The 20,599-nt window shown below is 48.7% G+C and overlaps 1 protein-coding gene across 1 annotated transcript in view; it reads right to left on the bottom strand.

Moving 5' to 3' along the window:
• Positions 1–3,881: 3,881 nt before the first annotated feature.
• Positions 3,882–20,599, bottom strand: part of GYPC (glycophorin C (Gerbich blood group)) — a 45,147-nt gene continuing 28,429 nt past the window's right edge. Inside the window, exons 2-3 of the mRNA XM_043894449.1 lie at positions 6,774–6,824; positions 3,882–4,550 (exon numbers count right to left, since the gene is read on the bottom strand). Coding sequence (XP_043750384.1) covers positions 4,354–4,550; positions 6,774–6,824 — 248 coding nt within the window. The 3' untranslated portion in view covers positions 3,882–4,353. The remainder of the gene's footprint in view (positions 4,551–6,773; positions 6,825–20,599) is intronic.

The raw sequence follows: 20,599 nt of genomic DNA, 5'->3' as shown, positions 1-20,599 counted from the left end.
TGACCTTCCCTGAGTTCCAAAAAGCAGGTTCAAACAGTTACTGATCATGGGAGGGAAGGGATGTGGAGACAAAGAAAGAGCAGCCAAGAGACAATCGTGCAGCCTTGGGGCAGGGTCCTGGTGCCACCTCAAGGGATACACATAACAATATTTTTGAGCTCCATGTAGAACTAAGACCCTCAACAAATGGAAGGTGAACTACTTGATGAAGCTTCTTCACTCTAGAGTGTAGGTCACAGTTTGGTAACCGAGAGAACCACAGTAGCTCATCAAGACATCACCTGAGGCCGGATTAAGGCGTGCAGGTCTTGCACACGCTCTGACCTTTACCAGCAAGTACTGTCTCGAGTCATTTCTATAAAACTCCTCACTAAATCCCTCTGGATTTGGACACACAGTTTTCAAGGGCACGAGCCTGCTGTGTCCCCCTTTGCCTGGCAAAACAATAAAACTATTCTTTTCTACTTCACCCAAATTTTGTCTCTGAGATTCAATTTGGCACTGGTGCACAGAGACCAGGTCTTTGGCATCACTTGTATGTGTGGGCTCTGGGCGCTTTTTCTGTGCCCACTGGATGGTGATCTGTGTTCACATTCCTTAAAGATGAGGCCATGTGCCCACATATTCTCAAAATCCTAAAGTGATGACACAACAGGAAGGGATATTAGAAGTCACTTAGTGTTTCCTAGAAGTGTTCTAAGGAATTCTTGGTCCATAGTTTGCAAGAGGTATTCTGGGAGGAAATGGTGTTTCTGGCCAAATACCTTTGGGCAGTGCTGCCTGACTCTCCCCGCCTGTCATGCATAGGCTGGGATACTGGAGATGAAAAGAGGACTTGCACGAGTTTAGCTTTTTCTTAAAATAGACCATTTTCCAAACCTATCTGCACAGAACAGTTTTTCGGTTTGGGCTGTTTATAGCCACTTTGCCAAGGTGGTGTTTGGGACATGGATACAGCCAAACCCTTTATTCTACAGAAGAGAATGTGGAGGGCCAGTGAGCTTGGGTCACCCAGGGAAAAGCCTCAGTTTCGGATCAAGTCTCTCCCATCTCTGCTTCTTTCTGTTGTGACTCCAGCTTCCTTAGATGGTGGCCATTCCTGCCTGAGCTTGTATCCCATAATTCCCCTAGGGAGAATCCTGCAAGATCTTTTTGCTGACTCCCTGTGCAGACGACTCAGCCTTAAGAAACTTGAGCCCTGGTGAGTTCCTGGTTGCCTGGGCTGCAATCTTTTATCTTAGAGCTTCTAGTCTCTAAATGAGTGATTGCTGAGTTGCTGGGACTCTTAGAAAGACCCTCATGCAAAGAGGATGGTTAGTAAGTTCACTTTAACTCATGGTTACTCCTGAGGAGTGACATCTACTTCTGCTTCATTGACTACCGTAAAGCCTTTCACTGTGTGGATCACAAAAAACTATGGAAAATTCTCAAAGAGATGGGAATACCAGACCACCTTTACCTGTCTCCTGAGAAATCTGTATGCAGGTCAAGAAGCAATAATTAGAACCAGACATGGGACAACTGACTGATTCAAAATTGGGAAAGGAGTACGTCAAGGCTGTATATTGTCACCCTGCTTATTTAACTTATATGCAGAGTACATCATGCTAAATGCCAGGCTGGATGAAGCACAAGCTGGAATCAGATCTCCAGGAGAAATATCAATGACCTCAGACATACAGATGACATCACCCTTATGGCATGAAGTGAAGAGGAACTAAACAGCCTCTTGATGAAGGTGAAAGGGGCGAGTAAAAAAGCTGGCTTAAAACTCAACATTCAAAAAACTAAGATCATGGCATCCGGTCCCATCACTTCATGGCAAATAGATGGGGAAACAGTGTAAACTGTGACAGACTTTACTTTCTTGGACTCCAAAATCACTGCAGATGGAGACTGCAGCCATGAAATTAAAAGATGCTTGCTCTTTGGAAGAAAAGTTATGAGCCTAGACAGCATATTAAAAAGCAGAGCATTACTTTGCAAACAAATGTCCATCTAGTAAAAGTTACGGTTTTTCCCGTAGTCATGTATGGATGTGAGAGTTGGACCATAAAGAAAGCTGAGTACCAAACAATTGATGCTTTTGAAGTGTGGTTGGAGAAGACTCTTGAGTCCCTTGGACTGCAAGGAGAACCAACCAGTCAATCCTAAAGGAAGTCAATCATGAATATTCATCGGAAGGACTGATGCTGAAGCTGAAGCTCCAATACTTTGGTCACCAGATGTGAAGAGACTACTCAGTAGAAAAGCCCCTGATGCTGGAAAGATTAAGGGCCTGAGAAGGGGACCACAGGGGACTAGATGGCTGGATGGCATCACCGACTCGATGGACATGAGTTTGAGCAAGCTCCAGGAGATGGTGAAAGACAGGGAAGCCTGGTGTGCTGCAGTCTGTGGGGTCGCTAAGAGTCAGAAATGATTGAGCGACTGAATAACAACGCTCCTGAGGAACCACTGAGAAGTGATGTACTGAGGAACTTTCATTGACTGATACATACCCATTATATAAAATTAGTTCTGAGCACCCAACACAGTTGTTTCTGCTACTGACCCCAAGAGTCCACCAGGGAGGTCAAGTGAGCTGCTCGACACCCAGGAAGAGAGGGGCCAGGCCCCAGGCCCAGGGACGGGGCTAGGCCATCTGCACTTCAGCCACCGGAAGCCATCATCATCAACTGTGATCATGGGAAGGATGATGTGATACTCTGACTCATCATAAATATATACTTGGTCATCCAAATAACCAAGATGTATTGCTCCTATATTTTGATCTTTGTCCACTGTTCCTGGCTTAGAGCTCCCCAAACCCTCAGAATTTCTTAAGTGTTGAGAATGATAAAGGTGTCTTTTGTTGTTTGAATAAGGTGACTTTTGGAAGCCCCTAAGGTTGTGGGCTGGTTCCCAGGGGAACCAACTATTCAATTAGAGGTTTGTAACTTTTAGTATCACCCCGTTGATTTCTGGAATGCAAATGGGTCTTGAGGTTGATGGTCAGTCATCATTGATGGATTTTTTAAAATCCATGGTTGATGGATTTTTTAAAATTGAAGTTTAGTTGATTCACAATGTTTTGTTAATTTCTGCTGTACAGCAAAATGATTCAGTTTTATATATATATACACGCACACATTCTTTTTCATATTCTTTTCCATTATGGTTTATCGTAGGATATTGAATATACCTCCCTGTGCTATAATGAGGATATTGTTACTTATCCACCCTATATAATAGTTTGCAGTGTGGGTTCAATAACCTTTTATAATAAATCAGTAATCTGAGTAAATCATGCATAAACTGATTTTCCCGAGTTCTGTGAGCCCTTCTATCACATTAGTTGAACCCAGAGAGGGAGTAGTTGGCACCTCCAGTTTTAGCCAGTTGGTGGGAAGCACAGGCGACATCTGAGAGGAGGGTGATCCTGTGGGACTGAGTTAACCTGTGGAGTCTGCTTCCGTCTCTGGGTAGACAGTGTCAGAATTGAGTTGAGTTGCCTGTTGCTGAGGGGAAGCCTTCCCACACATGTTGGAACTGGGCTTGGGAACACTTTTCTGATGAGGTTCACTCATATTTTTAGTAGGTCCATTCTTTCTAATACCAGGCATTTGGGAACCAACGCTTCAGCCAGTGCCATCGGGGCTGGGACAATCTATTTCTAGAGGGACACTGCACCCCTATATGTGTTTCCTGAAGCTGTGCTCATGTGGGGAAGAGGCCTGCTGGTCACTGGTCCCTCCCTCCCTCATGGGGCCCAGAAGCCACCCCTATAGATCATGTTCTCTGATAACCGCCCGGCGGAGCCCGCAGCTGTGTCCCAGCATCAGCTCACAGAGTTCATCAGAGAACACAACAATCACAGTCATGTCATTGACTCTGAATGCTCCCTTACATTTCAAATTTATTTCCAATCATCCAGAGCTGCATCTATGGGAGACAAAGGTGCCTAAGAGCTCTGGCACCTGCTGTTCCCCCCAAATGTCAAGGGCTGACGTTTGATACCACTGTCCCCAGTCAGCATGATGACAACTCACTCCTTGCTCCCCCAGGCCACCACCCCACTCACACCCAAAGAGGACTTCCACCCCCACGCAGGTGGTAACCTGTACAGCCCTGGAGGGCTCGGACCTCCTCCCTCTGGCTGAGCGTCCCTGGCTCCTGGGAAAAGCCTCTCCAGCTGGATTCCTCCTTCGATCCCCACCCCCACCCCGGGTGGCACCGAGTCCCAGGTGAGGTGCGTGTCTTGGGCTGTGGGGGGCGCTCGAGGGCTGCCCGGCGCTGCAGGTGATGGGGCGGGTGGTGGGGCTCTTTCCTGGACGGGGAGGCGTGGGGGGCGCTGAGTCCTGGTAACGTCCTTCAGATGAAGTACTCCTTTCTGCTGCTGCCGCCGTTGTCCCGGAGGGCCGGGTCGTCCTGCAGGGCCACGTCCGCGCTCTCGGCGAACTCCGTGCCCTTGGCCTCGTTGGTGTGGTAGGTGCCCTTGTGCCGGTACAGGTAATGCAGCATGAGCAGCAGCAAGCAGACCAGCACGAAGGCCACGGCCGCGACCACGCCTGCGGGACGGGAAGCACACAGCTCAGCGCGGGCAGGGGCGGGGCTGCGGAGCGGGAGGGGCAGGCGCAGCCACGGGGCGCGCCAGGACAGGCACGGGGCTGGACGCCCAGCCTGGACAGGCTGCCTCCCCTGTGCCCGGCTACATGACCCCTGACCTCCCCCTCCCTCCACGCAGCACCCTCAGACTGAGGCTGGAATCATCTCAGAACGGACCCTGTTCTGAGGCCCTCCTGGTCCACCAAGGCAGGCAGGCCTCCAAGCATCATCCACAGAATTCAACTCATGTTTTTGCCTAAAACTTAGAAGTTCATGGGACTTGAAACTTTTATTTTTTTAAAGAGATAAATAAGTTTAATTCCAAAGAATTAGGTGTTTTACATATAGATATTAAAAGAGTGAAAAATTTATTTTATAAAGTCATGCTCGTTTTGTAAGACCTGGCAAATATAGAGAAATGAAAATGGAGATGAAAATGTCCTTAATCCTTCTCCTCAGAAATCACCAGTTAACAACCTGATGTCTTTCCCTTCCAAGAAGCATTCATGTTTAATCAAAGTCCTCCTTCAGTCTGCAGATGAATGCATGCGCGCTGTCACTTCAGCCGTGTCTGATTCTATGTAACTCAATGGACCATGGCCCGCCAGGCTCCTCTGTCCGTGGGATTCTCCAGGCAATAATACTGGAGTGGGTTGCCATGCCCTTCTCCAGAGGATCTTCCCGACTCAGGGATTGAACTTGCGTCTCTTACATCTCCTGCATTGGCAGGCAGGTTCTTTATCATTAGTACCTCAGATGAATGGCCCCCTCTAAAACTTTGTTACGCCTCAGTATTAAGAATTTGCAATCATTTTCAAACTCTTCTTACCAGAGTCCATCTGGCTGATCTGTAATTCTCCAAACACTTTTTATTTGACCATTTTCCCATGTCTTTGCAAATGTTCTGTCTGCTGAAAATATTTTCCCCTCTTATATTCCTGGTAAACTTGGATGCTTCCTTCTGAATCATAAGCCTCTACCACTTCCTCTAAGAAGATTAGCCTTCCCCTGCAGAGGGCATCACTCCATCCCTCAGTATTTCTCTTATACTTTACGAATCTGAGAGTTCTCGGTTTTAAAAGCTGGACCATCCCAACTGGGCATGGGACTCGAAGTGCATGGCTTTGGGAAGACCAGTTGAGCTGGCTGTCCTCTGGGCAGGAGGACGGTGAGGAGGTGAGGGCTGTCCACGGTGTCGGGGGCAGGTTGGGTGAAATCTGGTTTGAGCTCCTCACCCCAATCCAGTTCCCTGTGCTTCTGCGGTAGGGGTCTGGTGGTGCAGTGCCAGGGCTAGTCAGAAGGACCAGGTCACTCAGGGTCTTGGAGAGATAGGATGAGTGGGGAGGATGGAAGAGTTAGGGTAGGACTAACAGGTGGCACTCTCACAGCTTGGGAAGGGGTTCAAGCTAAGGTGTTTGCTTTAAAGTGCAGAAGAAACCCTCTGCCTTGACTTAGAAGGTGGGTTTACTGAGGGAGGTGCTGTTGGAAAATATGTGGAGGCCTTAGCTGAACCCAGTCTCTGCTTTGTGGCACAATTTCCTCAACTTCCCACTGCCTTTAGGCACTTCTGTCTGCAGGATGTGAATGATATTATCTAAGAAAAAGAAGGTGCAGCGCCCAGAGAGAAGGAGAACACCAGTGTGATCACCTGCTTTTATCTATTTATATTTAATCATGAAGTTCCCTGAGCTATGAATGAACTAGGGAAGACGTGTGAATCTCAGGACACCAAAAGCTATATCTCACAGACCTAGTGGGTCCTGAAACAGTTTGGGGTCACAACCGTGACCAGCAAGGGCCAGTATGGGGTTCAAAGCAAGGCTGGAGCAGGGTTAGAATAGGGAGACAGGAGTGTAAGACATGGCAAGGAAGAGTGTGGCTGGAGGGAGCTGGGGAAGAAGGCAGGGCGCCGTGGTCAGCCCCTCAAGCCCATCCAGCCCTGCACATTCCTCACTGGAGTGGCTCTCCCTCCAGACTCCAACCCTGTGGATCCAGGGCCTGACAGGCCCTGATTTGGCTGTCTGGGCCCCTCATCCATTAGGATGCTGTGTTGGACGTTTTCTCACAGAGACCGAGTCCCCGGCCCACCTTCTAACCTTTGCGAGAAGGAAGGTGAGGCCACGGCAGGCCCTCCCGTGAATCTCTCTGACCCTCCTGCCTGCTTGCAGGGCCCCAAGACCGCATACCTGCAATGACAGCGATGTCCATCTCACTCGAGGCCATCCCAGGGTTGGGCTCTGCAGATAGAACAGAAGAGCCCGAGATGAGAAAGGATGGCTCCCCACTCCCTGCAGTGTCTCCACTGAGCTCGCGCCCTCTGCTCACGGGTGCACTGGCCCAGGGTGCACGGGGAACCGCGCGGCACACGGACAGGCCTCGGGCCGGGAGCGCAGGGCAGGGCCCAGGCCCTGCTTGGCTGCTGACCGCTGCTGGAGAGCACTGTGTGAACCCTGGGGCCGTCAGGCACCATATGGCATCTCCAGGACGTGAGGGCCCCTGCTGCATCCCTACTGCACCTCTGACCCAGAGCCCTGCCTGTACCTGCTCGGCAGACACCTGGGCAGGGTGTGATGACAGGGCCAACTGGGTTTAGTGCAGCATCACCTGGCCCTGCAGGCCTTAGCTTTTCTCGTGATGATGGTAAAAGCAGATCACCTGTGGGCGTCCGCATATGTTGGTTTAGCTGCTGTCCACCTAGTATACCAGGTGCGTGGTATATTGGGGGCTTCCCGAGTGGTGCAATGGGAGAGTCTGCCTGCTAATGCAGGAGATGAATAGGAGATGAGGATTTGATCCCTGGGTCGGGAAGATCCCCTGCAGGAGGAAATGGCAACCCAGTCCCGTATTCTTGCCTGGAGAATGCCATGGATAGAGGAGCCTGGTGGGCTACAGTCCATGGGGTTGCAAAGAGTAGGACACAACTGAGTGACATCACCACCACTTTTATTAGCCCATTTCACAGGTGGGCCACTGAGGCTGAGTGATGTGCCCACCATCACATAGCTGGTGGGTGGTCAGGCTGGAGGCAGGGACTTAGCCTGCCTTCTCTGAGGGGCCCTGTGTCTCATCTCTCTTGAAGATGCCCCTCCCAGAGATCCCTCTCTGAGACCCTGCACAGGCCTCTGCATTCTTCTTCTGTGGGAGAGGCACTCTGTGGGACTATCCAAGTTACTGAGTGTGTTTTTCCAAAGCTGAGTGATCTGGACAGAAGGCTAGGATGTGCAGGAGAGCAGGAGCCTCCCCTCTGGAAGATGCGTGAGAGGAAGGATTTATTACAGCATGGAAACTTCAGTGTTCACATGGAAATCCCATGTTCCCATTACAAGGGGGCCTCCTATTAAAACAGAGAAGGCTGCTTCATAATAGTCATTTCCGCTCAGAGAGTTGCTTTAATTATAGTGTGATGAGGTCATTCTCCCCAGTGAAGCTGCCAGATGCCTCTTTCTGATAAGAAGCTGGCTGGTGGTGGGAGGAAGCAGGGATTCCAGGTCTGAGGCCCCCGGAGGAGGGAGGGCCAGGCTGAGGGCCCCAGGGCCAGCACAGAGCCTGGAGGTGGGGAGAGGAGAAAACGAAGCCTCAGGTCAGCAGAAACAGAGCAGGCGTCAGGCGGGGCAGGGAGGCACAGACAGGGAAGGTCAAGTGGATGCTGGGCTCCTCAACCCAGGGTGATCAAATGCAGCTCGGGACTTAGTCTCTAGCACAGACTAGGCACTTAATAAACATTTACTGAATGCATGATTCCTAGGATAAAGGCATGCATACAAATGAATGCATTCAGAGGCCAGCATTCTGGAATTTACTAGATTACCAAGCCCCTCAGAGTAAGTAAGAAAGGCCAGAACCTTCGTTAAGTCAGCGTGGATGGGTATAGAAGCTCAAATACCCAAGATTGCTGTGAGGAATTTTCCAGGTGAAGGCCAGCCTTTCTTAAGTCAAGTTTGACCAATGCAGCCAGGATTAGAAAGGACTGTTATTTCTCTTTTTAAAACAATTGACAATTGCTTGCCATTTGCCAGGTACCATTCTTAACACTTGAGGTTTTTTATTCAAATAGTCCCTGAGACAATCCCATTCAGTCCTAGGCACTATTATTCCCTTTTTACAGATCTGGAAGCCAAGCTCCAGGCAAGTGTAACTGATTTCCCTGGGTTGGCGTCTCTCCTGTGTGAGCCTCAGCAGCCTCGGGTTGGCACGCTTAACTCTGCAGGTCCTGCCCAGCGATGAGCCTAGGTGAGCTGGGTGAGGACCAAAGTAAGGGCTTGGATCACTTGGGGGTGAATTTCTTGGCTTATATGTAGAGACCAGAGATTAATTTGTTCAAGTCACACCATGTGACTGACTCCATGGTAGGGACACCTCAGTCTGGCCAGACCTGCCACATAGCTCAGAACAGGCAGAGAGGAGGATGCCTGGGCATGTCTAGGAAGGTGGAGATGGTGTAAGATGGTGGTTCTCAGAGTGTGGTCCCTAAAACAGCAGGATTTCCTGGGAGCCTGTCAGAAACGCACATTCCTAGGCTCTACATTTTTGTACCAGAAATGCTGGGGTTGGGGCCCAGGTGATTCTGATGCACATTCAGGGTTGAGAACTGCTGGTGTAAGAGAAGACTTTCCAGAGAGGGTTTATCAAGATGGGCTCATGAAGGATGAATAGGAGTTTGCTGCACAGAAAAGAGTATACGCATTCCAGGCAGAAAGCTTAGCCCCTATAAGAGTGCTCACTTCTCTCTAGTTCTGTTTTCTCCCCAAATAACTGCTTGCCATCCATAGCACCAAGGGTCCTAAAACCTGGGCTTTGATCTCTGGCCTCTGGAGATGCGCAGTGAGAGTGCTCAAGGGCTACAGCACCCTGTGCAGTTTCAGCTAGCAGCAAGGACAGGGGTATCTGCAGAAGGCCAGCGGGACTAAGGCCAGACCCTGTGCATGGCGTTGACAGGGTACTATGCAACTGGATGAGGAGACTGGAATGAACGGTCATCACTGCTGAGGTTCAAGGGTACATATGAGCTTGGAATTAGGATCACTGTGAACTCAGGATCTGGGGTGGGGGTTGATGGGTAACTGAAGGTAGCGGGGTGGGGGGTGTTTATGGCAAAACAAAGTGTTATTTATGGTCCTGTGTGGGTCTGGGATCAGAAGCAGACGTCTAGTCCTGAGACTGGACAAGTATGAGTGGCCGCCCCACCTTCTGTAGAGACCCAAAGTACCCTGTGTTTTTCCTTCCTAGCTCTCCTTGAGACTGCAACGCCCTGACCAGAGATGAGGGGCTTCCTTGGTAGCTGAGCAGTAAAAGAATACTCCTGCCAGTGCAGGAGATGTGGATTCCATCTCTGGGTCGGAAGATCCCCTGGAGAAGGAAATGGCAACCCACTCCAGTGTTCATGCCTGGGAAATCCCAAAAACAGAGGAGCCTGGTGGGCTCCAGTCCATGGGGTCGTAAAGAGTCAGACTGACCAACCAACACACACACGTGATGCCTAGTTCAGAACAGGTATTTATCAGTTGCAGCCACTGGCTTGATTCTGAGTCTTATTATGGATATTACTCTGGGTCCCTCACCTGCAGCTGGGATACTGTTTAGGGAGCTCTGACTACCTGTGCACACACACCACGAGCCTATCGATCTGAGTCACAGTGTAAAGTGGGTTTCTTACCAAGGGTATCATTCACCATGATGTTTACAGGCTGTGATTTAGACAACTAAAGAGTCTCTTGATGAGGGAGAAAGAGGAGAGTGAAAAAGCTGGCTTAAAATTCAACATTTAATAAACTAAGATCATTGCATCTGGTCCCATCACTTCATGGAAAATAGATGGGGAAAAAGTGGAAAGAGTGACAGATTTTATTTTCTTGGACTCGAAAATCACTGCAGATGGTGACTACAGCCATGGAATTAAAAGATGTTTGCTCCTTGGAATGAAAGCTATGACAAACCTAGACAATGTATTAAAAAGCAGAGATATCACTTTGTCAACAAAAGGTGTGTATGGTCAAAGCCATGGTTTTTCCAGTAGTCACGTATGGATGTGAGAGCTGGACCATGAAGAAAGCCAAGTGCCAAAGAACTGATGCGTTTGAATTGTGGTACTGGAGAAGATTCTTTTTTTTTTTTCTTCATTTATTTTTATTAGTTGGAGGCTAATTACTTTACAATATTGTAGTGGTTTTTGCCATACACTGACATGAATCAGCCATGGATTTACATGTGTTCCCCATCCCGATCCCCCCTCCCGCCTCCCTCTCCATCCCATCCCTCTGGGTCTTCCCAGTGCACCAGCCCTGAGCACTTGTCTCATGCATCCAACCTGGGCTGGTGGTCTGTTTCACCCTTGATAGTATACTTGTTTCAATGCTATTCTCTCAGAACATCCCACCTGGAGAAGATTCTTGAGAGTCCCTTGAAGTGCAAGGAGATCAAGTCAATCAATCCTAAAGGAGATCAAATCAATCAGTTCTAAAGGAGATCAATCCTGAATGTTCATTGGATGGACTGATGCTGAAGCTGAAGCTCCAATACTTTGGCGACCTAATACAAAGAGCTGACTCACTGGAAAAGACCCAGATGCTGGGAACGACTGAGGAGAGAAGGGGGTGACAAGAGGATGAGATGGTTGGATGGCATTACTGACCCAATGAACATGAATTTGAGCAAACTTCGAGAGATAGTGAAGGGCAGGAAGCCTGGAGTGCTGCAGTACATGGGGTCACAAAGAGTTAGACACGACCTAGTGACTAAACAACAACAAGAATAAATTAAACCCTTTAGGGCAGCCTGATCAAGAGATCAGGCAAGAAGCCGACAGAAGGAGAACAAATCACAGCTGATTTCTACTTCACTTGCATCATACCCGTGAAAGCTCTTGTGGGTGATGGCAGTGGAATGGCCAAGCATTCTGATACCTCTGGGCTTCTGAATCCCCTGTGTGGTCACCCAGCTGCAGAACTTGCCAGAGGGGGCCAGGTCAAGGGTGGGGACATCAGGTGTTTCCTGTAGCTGTGGATCCAGAGAGGAAGGGAAGGGCTGTTCCTGCCCCAGCTCTCATGTGGGGATGTCACCACCTCCCATGGAGGTGGGGCATGGGGGTAGGGGTCAGGGGAGGTTGATATTCTAGTGAATCTTGGGAATTTTCAGGGGTGGGCACAATGTTCTAGGACTAGGGAAGTGCTGACACAGGTCCTGGGGGCTCAGCCTTGGGGTAGGGGTGGCGAGCAGGGGGAGGAGGTCTTACTAGGAAGAAGGCACTGGGTGAAGTTGCCTCGTAGCTCTGAACAGCAAGCCAGCAAAAGGGAAGCCTTTGCGCCTTTTTGTGAATTGCAGACAATAAAATGCATGCCCAGAGAGCTCAAGTAAGAGGTCAAAGTCTCACAGATGGAAGGGGCAGCGCCTGTGTTATAACCTGGGATGCCACAGCACTAAAATGTGTTCTCTCTCCTCAGCGCCAGCTGCTGAGTTTGGAGATGGCCTTGCTCCTGCACCATATGTAATTTGGCTGCAGCCAACCCCTGCTGATTTTCTAGGTCTGCAGGGTGGTCAGTCGCCTGTCCCCTGGTCCAAGGCAGCAGCCCTGGGGGGCAGCAGGGTGCAGAGGTGCTGCTCCCCCACGTAGGCGACATTCTCCGTTCCGCCTGGCAGCTTGGACACAACTCACAAGGCACAGCCTTAAGCAGCAGCTGGATTCTCAGGGGTCGCAGTGCTTAGGCACTGGCCCCAGGGACATACGGTGACCCTCCTGTCACCACCAAGGGCCTCACTTCTCTTGTATTTTCTGATAAAGCTGTGCTGGGACGTTCTTTTTCCTGCAAGGCTTTGTCTTCATACCTTCCCACCCACTTCTGATGATTTTTCCTCCTGCTTCAGAGGTCCTGGAAGAAGCACCCCATTCCTGTTTCACCTGGTCCAGCCAAGAAAAGAACTCACACACAGGGCAGAGGACTCTGGGAAGAGGAAGATTATTTCGGTCTTCGAATCCTGAAGGGAAACTCGGGCGTGTCACGAAGTCTTGGGTGAATTCAAGCCACGACAGCGGTGGGTGTCAGCAGTGCAGCGGCAGCCACGCCTGTTGCTTGATGGTATTGGGTCAGAAAAGTCACCTTACCCAGCGAACTCGCGGGGAGGGGGCGATGGCTTTGCATGCGTCTGACTTGGGTCCAGGGGAAGGGCAGGAACCTCTGTGGCTATAGATAACTCTCCTTTGCTTGCACTGGACTTTCTCCTTCCTAAACATTCTGGCCTCAAAGGCCTGATGCAAGTGAAGTCGAAATCAGCTGACAACTGATGTTTACTAACTGACTTTCCTTTGGGGTAAGAAAAAGGTCAAAGACAGTTACTTTTCTTTGGTCTGTTGTTAATCTTGCCCTGAAAGGGTGGAGCACTCAAGCTAAAGCACTCCACGGAAAGAAACGGATAGCTTGTTATCCACTTTCTGTTTTTTGCAAACCAGCATTTGCCCAGCCCCAGGCTTCATGGTATGTGGAAAGGATGAGGTCTGTCCCCAAGACACTTATGACATGGTTGAGACCAGACACATTTATGTGACAAGTTAGACTCTGTGTCTTCGAGTGTCAATATAAGCAATAAAGATGTGCCTGGGAAACAGTCACAGATGCAGAGAAAAAACATGGCTGCCGAAGGGGAAGATGGGGGAGGGGAAATGGGGAGAAGGAAAGATGGGCCGATTAGGATTGACACACACGTTATTATACATAACACTGATAACTAACAAGAATATACTGCATAACACAGGGAACTTGGCTCAGTATTCTGCAAGGACTGTAAGGGAAAAGATTCTGAACAAGAGTGAATATTTGTACACGCATAACTGATTCACTCTGCTGTGTGCCTGAAACCAGCGCCGCGCTGTAAGCCAGCTGCACTCCAACAAAAGTTAATAACAAACAGAAGACGTGCCTGGGGCTGCTCTAGCAGGAACTCAGCCATCAGACTCGGCCCCAGGATGCCCAGATTCTAGGACAGCGAGGAAACTCAGGACTTTGTTCATTTGTTCTTTCCTTTGGCAAACTCTCTTTAGCACCTACAGATAGTTAAGGCAAGGTCCCTGCCTTCAAGGAGCAGATCCTACAGCAGAGACAAGGATGTCTATGGGAAACTTCAGAAAGGGTAATTCTTTGGGTTCTCACAAAGGTTTCCTAGAGGAGATGGTCCCCAAGACTGACCTTCTGAGATGCTGAGTGGGCAATGCCAGCAGAGGTGGTAAGAGAAGGGTGTGAATGGAAAGGTGATGGGAGGTGACAGGAGGATCTCCAGGTGGGTCTGCCTGTTGGGATACCTGGTCATCATGGGTCAGGGTCTGGGCTCCTGGGAGCTGCTAGTTGTATGCTGGAGAAGGGGAGTTACCTGCCTGCAACTGCCAGCAGGTCACCCTTCCTATCTGTGCAGAGAGGCTGTGTCCACTTACCCAGGCTCCCAGATCAAATTCTCAGGACAAAGTACCTAGCCAGGTGAGGCCCATGTGAATCTGATGTGCCTTGGTGAAAATGTGTCTGCTTGTCTCAAGGTCAAAATGATTGCCCTCATGGTCCCGTGTGTTCAGTTCAGTTCAGTCACTCAGTCGTGTCCGACTCTTTGTGATCCCATGGACTGCAGCATGCCAGACTTCCCTGTCCATCACCAACTCCTGGAACCTACTCAAACTCATGTCCATCACATCCAGTAATGCCATCCAACCATCTCATCCTCTGTCGTCCCCTTCTCCTCCCACCTTCAATCTTTCCTAGCATCAGGGTCTTTCCTAATCAGTCGGTTCTTTCCATAAGGTGGCCAAAGTATTGGAGTTTCAGCTTCAGCATCAGTCATTCCAATGAATATTCAGGATTGATTTCCTTAAGGATGGACTGGTTGAATCTTCTTACAGTCCAAGGGACTCTCAAGAGTCTTCTCCAACACCACAGATCAAAAGTATCAATTCTTCAGTGCTCAGCTTTCTTCACAGTCCAACTCTCACATCCATACATGACTACCGGAAAAACCATAGCTTTGACTAGATGGACCTTTGCTGGTAAAGTAACGTCTCTGCTTTTTAATACGCCGTCTAGGTTGGTCACAGCTTTCCTTCCAAGGAGGAAGTGTCTTTTAATTTCATGGCTGCAGTCCCTTATGTGTCACCTTATAAATAATCTCCCCAATCCCAGGGTGGCCAAAGCGCTCTGCAATGTCATCACACTGCTCTGAAACCCCATCCTGGCTGTGATCCCACTTTCCCTGTTGCTCCGGTGCCTGTTTATACTGTATAAAAACAGGGACAAGTGTCTGGTGGGTACTGAAGCCTTGCAGGCTGCAACGCCCCAGCCATATCACCTCACATGGGTGAAGCACTGGGGCTTGGGATGGGGTGAAGAGAGGAGGGCTCCCTGCTCTGGAGAAGAGAGCCATTCCTGGCATTGATACACTGGACTTCTCCAGTTTATATGCAGACTGGGGGCAGATAAGGGGGCTGGAAAGGGGGTCTTCCTGTCTTTGGATCCTTACCCAGAGAGTTTGCATGTCCAGGCATTGCTGTTTTAGGGATGTGCTCAATGAAGGGGAACTGAAAGTTGAGGATGCTGTAACTCACAACCCAGAGTATCTGCTTTCCTCCAGCTATATTTCCCTGCTATTATTCCTGAGGTTTTTTTTTTTTTTTTTTTTTTTAATAGAGTCTTATTCCAATACAGAAGTCACCACTGTCCATAGGTGGATGCTCCTCTGAGAGAGGGGCCTTGTCAGCTTTGGGTTGTGTGGGGTTTGGGGTTTATTAAGGGGGCAGCAAATAGCCTCAAGGCACAGAGTGGGAAAGGGAAGCACTGCTTCCTCTCCACACCCTGCCCTTCTTCCTCCTGAAGATCTGAGGATTTCTGAGAAAGTGGAATTCAAAGGAGACGGGAAGAAGGGGAGGAAAAGATCGCAGTTTGGCCTCTGTGTGTGGTCCTGGGGAGGAGATGGGGCGGGGCAGGGCCAGAGAAGTGTCTGGTCTAGCAAGCACCACCAGAATCTCAGATAAGACAACACCAAGACCACCAAAAGAGCTCAGAAGGTTTGCTCTTCCTGGGAGGAGGCAAAGTAGAATGCCTCCACGTGCCACCGTGCTGGGCTCCAAACCCCCAAGAGGACTGAAGTTCCTTTGTTTGGGAACCTGCCCTGTGAATCTCTTCACTGGCTGTTGATCCCTTCCTTGTCTTCCTCTTTACCCTAGGGAGGCTGACCCTACTCTGCATCTCCTGAGCGACCAGGCAGCTGGTTTCCATTTAAGTTGGGAGATGGCAGCAGGAAACTGGAGTTTGGGAGGACAGAGAGGGGTGGTTATGTTTTCTCTGCCACCTCCATGACAACAGCTCATAACCAGATGGTCTTCCCTTCACAACTTCCGCTGTAACTCCAAACACACCATCCCCACCCTGTTCCATCAGCCTCTTAACTATGGCTGAGAGAGACTAACAAGACCAAATTTACATGGCAGTGCTGGATCTCCTGCTGAAGCTTGAGTTCTTAACCACTTGAAACTGTGTCTGCTTCTTTTCAAGAACAGAACAACTTCACGCAATGGGAGAAGTAGGTTGCCAACTCAGAAAACCAGGGGCTGACTACTTTTGTTCTAGATACCAGTATATAGAAGAATGCACTATTTTAAACTTGTTGTGAAGGTAAAATTAAGAATGTACTTTATAAAACATAAAGTGCTACAAAAATTTTCATGATATTTCATGTATTTACATGCTATTATCTAAAATATACGCTGTCTAGATTGCTCAAAAAATGTGGGATTCTCAAAAATGGGAACCTTTCCTTCTCTCACACATTTTATGGCAAATATATCACCCCAAGGATCAAACTCCATTTCTAGTCATTGATCCTGGAGAAATCACCTGGAAACAACAACAAAAATTCATGCGTGGCAAAGTGTATTGCCATTGGGTTTAAGATGGAAAATAAGAGAGGACTATCTAAATGTTTTGCGTCAAGAAATTGGTTCTGTAAATTATGATACACCCACAGGACAGACAGTTCTGCTGCACTTACTGAGGGACACATGGGAATTCTTAGTGACAGGGGGAAACGCTCATAGTATGATCTAATGGAAAGGAATAGGACTCTAAATATAAACTATGTTAAACATCCTAAAAAAGAGTCAATAAAAGAAAAGAAAGGAAATACACTTTCTTGAGATGGTGGCTTTTGGGTGGTTATGGGTTAGGGGTAGGTTATGGGGGTATCTTTTTCTCCTAATATACAGATTTCACAACATCCTCATCCACATATATGTTCATGTGTGCACCTGGGACCTGCAGCTCTATCAGTGGTCTCCCTGGACTGATGCAAGTGCTTCTCTAAGGCACGGTCCCCGGCTTTCACTGATGGTGACAGTTATGCCCCAGCCAGGGCCAAGCGCGTGGACAGTGAGCAGATCCAGTTATGATGGGGAAGACAGCTCTGTAAGGAGCAGCTGAACTGTGCAGGCCCAGGGAATGGGCCAGCGATGCTCCTCCCAGCCCTGATTTCAGGCTGGGGGACCAATGTGGGGACCAAGGACCTGACCTCTCCAGCATAGAAAAGAGCAGAGGTCAGGGTTATAAAGCCTCTCCTTGCTGGGGGTTGGGGAGAGACATCTGGCTGCTCTGAAGATTTATCTGAAGAGAATGTCTCCTCCTGCAGATGTGCCGAAAGCAGAATCAGGCCCCCCGCCCCGTGGCGCGTGGGGCCTCTTTGCTCTCCCACTCACACCCTGAGCTTGCTGCTGTTTTGCGCATGCCTGGCCTGCAGTTAGATTTGGTGATAGGAAAGTCCGGCAGTAGGTGGAAGAACTTCCTTATCCTCACTTCTCCTTCCCTCCCCTTTCCTGAAGACAGTGTGGCCCCATGAGGAGGATCAGGGGCATCCATGGACCACGTTGGGGGTGTGGGAACTGCAGGGACCTAAGACCCAGATATAGAGGGAGCAATCGCCTGGGGACCAAAGGGGAGTCTCCATCACTGCTGGCTTCTCTGTCCCCCTAGAAACACTGGCCTGAGACAGGTGTGAGCATCCTTACTTTAGAAATGTGGAGGGAGCCCAGGGAGCTCCTGGATCTTACCCAAGGCCTCACAGCCAGAGAGCAGCAGGGCACCTGGGACCTGCAGCTCTATCAGTGGTCTCCCTGGGCTGATGCAAGTGCTTCTCTAAGGCAGCCAGGCCCTGGCTCTCCCCTGGCCCCAGTGGTTCTCAGAACGCCCCCTCCCACTCCCACATCACCACCACCAGCAGCAAAGGCAAAGTATTTGGTTGGCTAAAAAGTTCCTCAGGTTCCCTCTACCCCTAGCTTCCACTTCCCCCAGTGACTATTGTCTCTCTTCCCACTCGAAAGCCCTCCTTTCTAGATGTGCATAATGATATAATCACCACCACTTAGGGGCTCACTTTATAAGTTCCTATATCGGTGCAATTTCTCAGGAGAACCACTGAACTGGATGCAATAATGCCCATCACTTTACAGAGCAAACTACAACCTGCCTGAGGTCACACACAGCAATACGGGGGTGGGAATTGGGTCTGATTCCAAAGCTTCCTCCAGAATCCTCCCTTCAGAGAAGGTTCGCTGAGGGCCCATCACATTCCTTTTATTAGAGTCTGAAGGTCTAACAGTTAACTGCCCTAAGTAAGACCCACCCTTGGGGTTTTCCTTCTAGGGTAGGGAGTTAAAAATAGGGATTCATGATTTAAGGCCAGGGTGATGATAAATCCTGAAGACATAAAAAAGGGAGAAAGGGAAAAAGAATAATTGAGGAGGTGATCAGGGAGGTCACCCAGAGGAGGCAACTTTTGGGTTGTGCTAGACTAAATGCTTTTGTGCCCTCTGCCCCCCCCCCCACCCCTGCCCAATTTCATACGTTGAAACCTAACCTCCAGTGTGGTGGAATTAGGAGGCAATCGGAAGGTGACTAGGTCATGAAGGTGGAGTCCTCGTGAATGGGATTAGTGCCCTTGTAAGAGAGACCCCAGAGGGCTCCCTCAGGCTTTCTGCCACATGAGGACACAGAGAGAAAACGCCTGGCTATGAACCAGGAGGTGGCCCCCGCCAGACCTCAAACCTGCTGACACTTTGATCTTGAACTTAACTCTCAGTGCCCAGAACTGTCAGAAATGCATGTCTGCTGCTTTAGTCCAAATCTGTGGGAGCAACTGAACAACAACAATCGTGGCATTCATTATAGTGCCAGAAAGGACTAATACAGGCTTGAAATAGATGGAGAAGCTGTATACAGTCAGCAAAAACAAGACTGGGAGCTGACTGTGGCTCAGATCATGAACTCCTTATTGCCAATTCAGACTTAAATTGAAGAAAGTAGGGAAAACCACTAGACCATTCAGGTATGACCTAAAGCAAATCCCTTGTGATTATACAGTGGAAGTGAGAAATAGATTTAAGGGACTAGATCTGATAGACAGAGAGCCTGATGAACTATGGACGGAGGTTCATGAGATTGTACAGGAGATAGGGATCAAGACCATCCCCATGGTAAAGAAATGCAAAAAAGCAAAATGGCTGTCTGAGGAGGCCTTACAAATAGCTGTGAAAAGAAGAGAAACGAAATGCAAAGGAGAAAAAGAAAGATATTCCCATTTGAATGCAGAGTTCCAAAGAATAGCCAGGAGAGATAAGAAAGCCTTCCTCAGAGATCAGTGCAAAGAAATAGAGGAAAACAACAGAATGGGAAAGACTAGAGATCTCCTCAAGAAAATTAGAGATAAGAAGGGAACATTTCATGCAAAGATGGATTCGATAAAGGACAGAAATGGTATGGACCTAATAGAAGCAGAAGATATTAGGAAGAGGTGGCAAGAATACACAGAAGAACTGTACAAAAAAGATCTTCACGACCCAGATAATCATGATGCTATGATCACTCACCTAGAGCCAGGCATCCTGGAATGTGAAGTCAAGTGGGCCTTAGAAAGCATCACTACTAACAAAGCTAGTGGAGGTGATGGAATTCCAGTTGAGCTATTTTAAATCCTGAAAGATGATGCTGTGAAAGTGCTGCACTCAATATGCCAGCAAATGTGGAAAACTCAGCAGTGGCCACAGGACTGGAAAAGGTCAGTTTTCATTCCAGTCCCAAAGAATGCTCAAACTACCGCACAATTGCACTTATCTCACATGCTAGTAAAGTAATGCTCAAAATTCTCCAAGCCAGGCTTCAGCAATACGTGAACTGTGAACTTCCAGATGTTCAAGCTGGTTTTAGAAAAGGCAGAGGAACCAGAGATCAAATTGCCAACATCCGCTGGATCATTGAAAAAGCAAGAGAGTTCCAGAAAAACATCTATTTCTGCTTTATTGACTATGCCAAAGCCTCTGACTGTGTGGATCACAATAAACTGTGGGAAATTCTGAAAGAGATGGGAATACCAGACCACGTGACCTGCCTCTTGGAAAACCTATATGCAGGTCAGGAAGCAACAGTTAGAACTGGACATGGAACAACAGACTGGTTCCAAGTCGGGAAAGGAGTACGTTAAGGCTGTATATTGTCACCCTGCTTATTTAACTTTTATTCAGAGTACATCATGAGAAACACTGGGCTGGATGAAGCACAAGCTGGAATCAAGATTGCCGGGAGAAAGGTCAATAACCTCAGATATGCAGATGGCACCACCCTTATGGCAGAAAGTGAAGAGGAACTAAAAAGCCTCTAGATGAAAGTGAAAGAGAAGAGTGAAAAAGTTGGCTTAAAGCTCAACATTCAGAAAACTAAGATCATGGCTTCTGGTCCCATCACTTCATGGGAAATAGATGGGGAAACAGTGGAAGCAGTGTCAGACTTTCTCTTTTGGGGGGGCTCCAAAATCACTGCAGATGGTGAGTGCAGCTATGAAATTAAAAGACGCTTACTCCTTGGAAGGAAAGTTATGACCAACCTAGATAGCATATTAAAAAGCAGAGACATTACTTTGCCAACAAAGGTCCATCTAGTCAAGGCTATGGTTTTTCCAGTGGTCATGTATGGATGTGAGAGTTGGACTATGAAGAAAGCTGAGCACC

This window comes from Cervus elaphus, chromosome 33, assembly GCF_910594005.1.
Source record: "Cervus elaphus chromosome 33, mCerEla1.1, whole genome shotgun sequence".
Taxonomy (NCBI): domain Eukaryota; kingdom Metazoa; phylum Chordata; class Mammalia; order Artiodactyla; family Cervidae; genus Cervus; species Cervus elaphus.
This window is presented reverse-complemented; position numbering and strand designations above follow the sequence as displayed.